General features: G+C 29.4%; 1 protein-coding gene across 1 annotated transcript in view; it reads left to right on the top strand.

Annotated features, from left to right (window-relative positions):
* The window catches only part of LOC117173443 (potassium voltage-gated channel subfamily KQT member 1-like), a 302,430-nt gene that overhangs the window by 160,920 nt on the left and 132,838 nt on the right, over positions 1-8,672 (top strand). The window contains exon 9 of the mRNA XM_033362018.1: positions 8,104-8,124. Coding sequence (XP_033217909.1) covers positions 8,104-8,124 — 21 coding nt within the window. The remainder of the gene's footprint in view (positions 1-8,103; positions 8,125-8,672) is intronic.

Below are 8,672 nucleotides of genomic sequence, written 5' to 3'. Positions count from 1 at the left end.
CCACCGAGACTCTTCCAGAGTGCGAGGCGGGAATCGAACCCGCAAAGCCGAAGGAGTGGGTCCAAAGCCTACGCTTTAGCCCCCACGACCATCGTCCCACTCGTAGTTTAAAAACTACTTTATTACAATAATTACCCAGAAGAATTTATTGAAAGACACATAAAAAAGACTAAATAAGATACAGAAAAAACAAAATATCATAAAAAAAACAATTGAAAAAAAATGATATTGAAGGCAATAAACAAATTATTTCTGTGAATTTCTATGGTCTTGTAACAGAATCTATAAAACGTATTTAAAATAAATTCAAAATATATAAAATTTTCCGAGTAAATTCAGAACTTAAAAAATTCATAAAACTTGGCAAAGATCACTTAAACATCTTAGACCAATCCCGTGTGGAAAAATTTCGGGGCGCTGGCCAAGCGCTGGCCAGACCGTCTTGTGTCTGGTCAGACGCTGGACAGACGGTCTAATAGCGCCGCTGGCCAGAAGTGTAACGCCTAAACCATGAGATGGACTAGATTAGACGGCGCTGACGAGCCGCTGATCAGCTCGTCCAGAATATACGAGCTGATCAGACGCTGGCCAGACGTGTAACTGGCGCCGCTGGCCAGAAGTGTAACGCCTAAACCATGAGATGGACTAGATTAGACGGCGCTGACCAGCCGCTGATCAGCTCGTCCAGAATATACGAGCTGATCAGACGCTCGCCAGACGTGTAACGCTTTTACCACGCGATGGTCTAGATTGGGCCGTACAGAAAGAGGAGGGGAAAAAGTATCAGAACTTCACAGATAGTGCACTAACTTTTAAATCAGAATTTCAATATGCTTTAGAAAAAATTTCAAGTGAAAATATTCAGTAGTTTATTTTTTATAACAGTTTTCGTCACTGGGGTAAAAACTTATCCTGGTGTGGCAAGTATGTTATTCTATAGATGCGTGGCAAGCAAGGATTAAATTGAAATATTTCAGTTCAAGATTCATCATTTATTCGTTTTTTTGTTGAAAATTAATTTAGTTTACTTTAAGTTCAACTATTATATAATAATGATCACAAAATAGCAGGCAATTCACGATATTAGCCCTAAGTACGGCCGTCCTACGGACGCCGAGTGATACACGACAATTAACATAACCTACAAAATCATTGATCGATATCGATTTTTTATCAAGTTTTAAATACTATTACATGGATTCTTTCCTTATTTTGTTGGGTGATTTCATTGAGATAATTCAAACCAAAAAAATTGCATGAATATTCAGAGATTATAAAGAATAATAAGAAAATAAATAACGAATACACAAGTGAATGAAAAAAATGCCGAAAATATATATTATTATCGAAATTGAAAATTGTTCACACTTAAAATAACGACAAGATTTTTAATTAACAAAAAATAAAGTGCCAAATTTAAAAATATCCAAAACTAAAATTCACGGACTTCAAGACCGACTTGTAAAATAAGCGATATTTATAATTCCCACAAATATTTCAATTCCCGAAATTTAGAACTTTGCAACATAATTAATTTATGTTTAATTTATGAGCTATTAATAGAATTATAAATAAGGCAAACAATTTAATTAATCATTAATCAACAATTTATTCATTATTTTCGGAAATTTTAAATTTCGTCAAACTTAAATTACAGCAATAGAAATATCTATGAGAATTTAACAATTCGTATATTTTATAATTCAGAAATTTTTTGTTGTTGCTAATTTATGATTTAGTTATTCTTTTTTCCGTTACTTTGTATTAGACCCGGATATCCAAACACTTTTAAATATAGTGATAAAGATCTATTTTTTTTATATTGCCGCTTTAAAATATAATGCTACTATATAATAAATACAATTATTATATGTATAAATGACAAACAAGAAATATGATAAATCCTTAAATATTTTATTTTTCTATTGAAATGAAATAACCAACTCTTAAATGTGATATTTTTTAATCAATTAGACTTTGTAACAAAGCTAAAATATTTTTAAATTTGTATTAAATTTGTATTAATTTAATCGAAAATTATTTTTCGAAGTGCTATAATAAATCTATGTTGAAATTAAATTCTGAGAATTGAGAATAAGAAAATAAGCATTATCATCGTGTTTTTAAATTTATGGAAATATAATTTTCATAATATTCTTAAGAAAATTGAGAAGATTTTTAAATATTTCAGGGGTGTCAGAAAAGAATCTAGAAAATGTTAAAGAACTTGTTTTATTATATAGGATTTTACAAAATATTACGAGAAATTCCAGTCTTTTTAAAAGTTGTTTAGAACTTTTAGAAGTTGGGAAGGAATCAAGAAATATTTCATAAATTTTAGAAAATGTTTCAGAGTTTTCAAATGTTTGTAATCTATTTAAAATTTATTAAATTCCTGAAAATATTTTTAACTGATACCTACAGTTTACCTACAAAATTTGTAAATCTTAAAAAATTAACAACAAAAAAATGGTCTCAACGTCTTCCATATTCTTTTAACACACATTTTAATACCTTTAAAACTTACAATTATTCTTTTAAAATAAAACCAAAACCATTTCTCCTCAGACATTTCAAAAATTATTAAAAAGCTTCTAACCATTTTATTCGGGGTCTTCGAGTTCAACACATGGGCCATTTTCAACTCTCGGTGACATGAGGCTGGTGTTGGACCAACTCTGAGCGCAGGTCGTCGTACTTGCGCTAATGACATTTTAACAATGTTTTAAATTTAGGAAAAGTTAATGTAGATTCTTAAAAAACTAGTTTCAAGCATTTTTACAAATCTTATCGATAAACAATAAGATTCAATATGGAAAATTTTAATTACAAAATGCCCTACAAGATTTTAAACCTCAAAATAATGGTATAATATATTTCTGCAATTACAAACTATTCTTATCCTAAGAGTGTTCCTTTCTTAAATAATCAATAATTTACCCTTTTCAGCTCCAACGCTGATAATTAATATATTACTATATACATTATTTAAAGATTGAACAGCATTAAGTGCGTTAATATTCCATATATGGTTAAAATATTTTTCTTTAGTTGAAAATTGAACTATTTGATTGAAAAATTTATCTTTTGGGGTAGAATATTATAATTTATGAAGATTTTTTTGTTTGGATATTTAATTATTTTATTAACAATTTAAATATTATTTTGACGCTTTTGTTGTTGAAAAGTAACTTTTTTAACTAATGATTTAAATATTCCATTTTTGGTGAAAAATTTATCTTCTCAAGTTAAAAGCTCAAATATTTGGTTTTTATGTAGCCTGTCAAAAATTCGTAGATTAACTAATTTGGTAATTAAACATTCTTCTTACATTAGACCTTTCAAATCTCCTCCGCCACCCTCATAAGGAACAGTAAGATAGCCCCCTCCCACTATATCGTCTAACGTCATTTGCGGATGACTCCATAAATTATTTATGACTGTTGTCATTGAAAGTCATAAAAATAAATTTGGAAATTAACCTTTTTTTGCATTAACATTTTTGATCTACTAGATGTTAAATTATTTTTCTGCATGAAAAAAAGTTTTTAGCGGCCAGGCGAAATAAAAAATTTGTTTCTGATATTGGGTGTCTAAGCTGACAAACATGACATATAATTTTGTAATAAAACTAGAAGTTATTTTAATTATTATAATTTTTCCCATAGACGCGTCTGTTCTCATTATCAGTATAATAGAAATTTGAATTCCTGTGAATTGAAACAGTTATTTCATTTGAATTGAACATTTGGCAAGAGAGAAATGAATGTAATAAGTATTCTTACTGAGGAAATAGTTTTTTTTTATTCGGCTTCACTCCCATAAGGCTACATGGAAGAGAAACTTAAAAAAGTCCCACACATTTTAATTCCCTTTATATGCAGTGATAAAATAATTCTAAGCCTAAAAATTGCTGGAGAATCCCTTTTTCTACTTGTAGCTTTTCTTATTTGACGAATTGTAGAAGCACTTCTGTTAGTATTGCATGTTTTTGCGCATTTTTGCTGTATATGAATCGTGTCGATATTTAGTGTTTTTAAGTAAAAAATTGCAAATTTATTTAGGAAGACACATACGGAAACTAGATTTAGTACTGAAAGTTATGCAAAAAGTTGTAAAAGTACTAAAAAATGAAGAATAAAATACTGAGATAGTATATATTCTTATAGAAAAAAGCTAAATCAGCACATTTGTGTCATCCTAGAATTTGCAGTTATCTAAATTGAAAGTCAATATAAGCTTCCGGCAGTAGCAACGTAAAAAAGTGTAATTTTACCAAAAGATAATTTTTGCCGGAAAATCTGATAAAATGACTTATATTTTACTGCATTACATTACAGAGCAAGTGCAGAGGGAAGCAAAATCGTGGACTCTCGTTTTATTCTAATTTTTTATTTATTTATATTTAATTAATTTCAATTCGGCAATTAAATTTTTTATCATTTTTCGTGTAAATCTCGAGTAAAAAACGCGATTACGCGAAATAAATGAGTCAAACGTATAAACTTTTATAAAAATTATTTATAAATTTAAATAGGGACAAAGGATTATAAAAGTTCAAATTTACGCCCCAAAAAATGAGTTAAAATAGTTCTTCTCAGGACTATTAATCAAACCTAATTTTTTTTTGAGTTTTTCACAATGATTATAGGATTTATGTACCAACAAGTTGTCAGCTGAAATACAATTTAAGGACCCACATGTCGTAGAAGAATCTCATTTAATCTGGAAATATGCATAATTGCAGATTCCCGAGCAATATTTTTCCACCGTAAGATTGTAATTACCTTTTTTGGGGAACTGAATTTTGACTTCCAAAATTAAAATATTAGATTTTGAACTTTTTTTATTTTTATTTTATTAAAATTTTTGAAGCGGTAGATAATTTTTGGGGCGAAGCTACTAGAAAAATTCCTTTTTTAAATTTTCACAAATGCTAGTGATCCTTATATCCAAAAAAGGGGAAAAGTACTACTGAAATATGAATTAGGTACAAAAAAACTTTATAATATAAGTATGTCCTGTTTTCCGGCATTTTTTTCAATAAGATCCTAGTGAAATGGAGAATATTTGGATCTGTTCTGGCACTTTCGACCTACGTCACGAGTGCTCTTCTCTCGCACTTTTTTCTCAAAAATGATTTAGAACTTGCAAAAGATTTAAAACCTTTAAGCGAGACTCTAATGGTACTTTTTTGTTTAAGTCTTGGTCAGCAGAACTAAGGTACTAAAAAGTTCAAATTATGTCTCGTTTAATCAGGAGTTTTTTAGAACAAAAGTACTTCAAAAGACCAACTTATTTCTTTTTAAATTTTTATGAGATCCTACTAATTTTCAAAATAACATTAACTTAGCGCTTATCGAAATTTCTAAAAAGTAAAATCGAACTTTTCTAGTACTTTTGTCACTATATAGACTTTTATCTATTTTTTTTTGGATAAGTTGGTACTTAAGTACTGATTTGTCTCATACCCAATTTAATCCGAGTTTCTAGTGATTCTCAATGGGACTTTTTTACGCAGGGACTATCCTAATATGTACTTTTGCTGTAAAGTGTGTAGTACTTTAGTCCTTAAATATGACGAAAAATTGTAAAGAATACAAAAATAAAATTATACGTTTTCTGGTAGTTTTGTCCTCATTTGAATACGTAAAAAATTTTATGAACATCCATTGGTAGGTACTTTTTTTTAGTCGGGATTTCAGCGATTATCTCATAGTGGAGAACAAATGATTTTTGAGAGCGTGCAATTAATCCTTTTCCGATTAATTTCAAGGAAGTAAAAAAATAACAGAGAAATTTACGAGAGGCTAATAACATCAGAAATAAATTAATGCTCAATTATGGACTAAGCTTGTGCTGGGTCTGCAACGCGCGCTTCGCTTTTAAGGATTAAGCCGTTACACATAATAAAACATCGTTATGTGCAGTAATGTTTTATCTCAAGCTCAGAGTAAATTTAAATGGTACGTTACATAAGTCTTCAAATTGAAATTTATTATCTAAAAAGTGACAATTATTTCCATGTAACAGTAAAAAAATAGTATCGTTGTTTAAGGAAGTACCCTCGGCACGTAGCAAGTTAGTTGATAGAACGCTTTGACTTTTTATTGACTCAAATAGTCACAATGCTAAGTTTGGCAGCGTCGCATGTCAGCACGCGTGTTATTTGGAATTCATGCCTAAACTAGAGCACGTAGAAAGGATGCGACGTTACTATATCTTCAGTTCGCTGACGTGTCATATATTTATGGTTAAAATTTTTTTTTTCTATTCTTATAGACTCTGAATGATACTTTTTAAAGCTGATATGGATTTCGGAAAACATTCCATATATATCAGAATTATTTCAGATTTCTTTAATTTTTCAATCTTTTTATATACTGCAAAAAGTACATCTTCTCATAAGATCACATGTTATTTTCAATCATTGATTTCTCGATTATTAAGCTCTAAAAGGTTCCAAAATTTCAGCCAGAGCTTCAGTGCATTTTTATACAACTGACATCCTAATATCAAACGATTCTCATTTGTAATTACTATATTACCCAGGGTACTCCCTTAATGTGTTTACAAAAATTACAGGCATACCTGTAGAGTGGCAACTGTTATAATTTCATTAAAAGTCGTGATTTATCTATGCCGACATAAGATTTCTAAATTCAGAAATGTTGAAGAAAATTTTTTATTTCATTTTAAAAGTGTTTCTTTAGATTCAGATTCAATATAAAAGATCAATTTTCAACAAAATACAATAATAGTACAATTTTCGATCAAAGAGATGAATTTGTAGTTGTATTTTCATACACAAAAGATGTTTTAAGCAAAAAGTTAAATCATAACTGTTGGTCAAGAAATGTGGGTTAAAGCAATCGTCCTTTCCTTCAGGGCCCAAAAAAGTATCCCCAAGTGCAATTTGATCAATTTATTTTGCTGGCCCTTCGTCAGACAGGTTATTTTAGCTGCTTCCCTCACACAGGTGTATCGTTTATGTCCTGTTGTTCTTTTTCTATCTTAAAAACTAAAAAAAATCTGGAAAAATTCATCTGTATTCCTCGGAGATTTTACTACATGTTCCAATTGTGTTTAGGATAGAATATGTAACATTTTCAAAACAATAATCTAAATATAAACCAGAACTTGAAAAAAATTGAAATTTAGTTAACAAATTCCTAACTTTGCAACAAGTTAATATTAGGAATCGGTACTTTAGGTTTTAAAAGATCAAATTATGACCTGTCAGAAAAATATAGCCCTATGTCTTTCAGTTTTAAAATGTATATTTATTTATACACATTAAAATATGGTATGTCTCTGTAATTCATGCATGTAATAAATTAATGAAAAACCCACTTTTCTTTAAAAAACAATGTTCATGTATCATATAATCATCTAAGTTTCATAAGAAACTTGGTTAAAGACTTTAAAAAAATGGTATGACAGGAAATAATTCAAGCAGCGCAATCTTTACAGAAGTTCGTGCAATGTTCTTCATACACCGGCTTTTCACAGATCGCGGAAGAACTTGATGTTTTTTATCATCTTTAGATGGGCAATATCCGATACGTGTTTCTTTTTTTTTCTAATTTAACATATGTAAACTGAGGTGTTAAGCTGTAGGTGATTCTAATACATTATAAAACATAAATGATGCGAATATAAAAAGTAAGCAGCGACAGTTAAAAATTAATTATTTCTCATTACCAATTTTTATAAGTGAAATATTAATCAGCTGAAGGTGTATTTAAGCATTCACTCTTGGAAACTAGATTATCCGGTAAAGGAATTTATGATTTGCGCATGCTCCACTAGGAAAATTTATAGATTAAGTATTCGCTTCGTTAACGATGAACCTTCCAAATCGAATAAGGCAAGAGCATCACATTTCAAGTAAATTTCTAATCCGAGATTTACCCTACAAATAAATTCATGAATAAATAGTGCTTTGAAGTAGATGCAATTTTCAATTGTGTTTATTTTTTGCTTCAAAGATACTGATTTACACCAAAGGCACATCCATAGAAAAATTATATTTAAGTTATGAAATTAAACAGCGTTGACTTCTTTAAGCTGAAATTGATAAACGTCCCTGGTGCATTTCAGTTAATTTGTGTGAAGAAGATGGTATGTAAATGGTTTAGATTTATTTTCTTTTTTACTATTTTGCATGTTTCATTTATTCTCTAAATTTTAATCACTTTTTTTACACCTGAAGTTTTTTATTTCAATCTATATGTCGAATTCACAGAATCACGTTACCACTTATCTAGGACGAAACTACAAAATTTTATGCGTTGTGATGTCTACCTTCTACATTTTAGCACATAACAGTCATGAAAAGTAATTGATTTTAGCTGCCATTTTTTTAAATTACGCAACAGTGCACTACAAACATAAATAAGTATGTGAACAGTTTGGACACCATGCGCAGAAAAATCGGATTTTCAAATCCCTTTTTTTTTTTTAGTTTTTTTTTAGTTTTCGTATAATCGGGATTCGGCCTGTTCTAATGGAAGCTTAAAATACGCCCTGTCAAACTTTTCAATTTAATCTACTGTATAAAGCTTTTCTCCAATCTCTTCCAATATAGTGAACTTAATTTGTTAATGAAATAGCTTTTAATAAGCCTTAAAATCTGTTCAGTAATTCAAGTTAGTATATTTTAATTTTCA

The sequence above is a fragment of the Belonocnema kinseyi genome, chromosome 5, assembly GCF_010883055.1.
Source record: "Belonocnema kinseyi isolate 2016_QV_RU_SX_M_011 chromosome 5, B_treatae_v1, whole genome shotgun sequence".
NCBI lineage: Eukaryota > Metazoa > Arthropoda > Insecta > Hymenoptera > Cynipidae > Belonocnema > Belonocnema kinseyi.
This window is presented reverse-complemented; position numbering and strand designations above follow the sequence as displayed.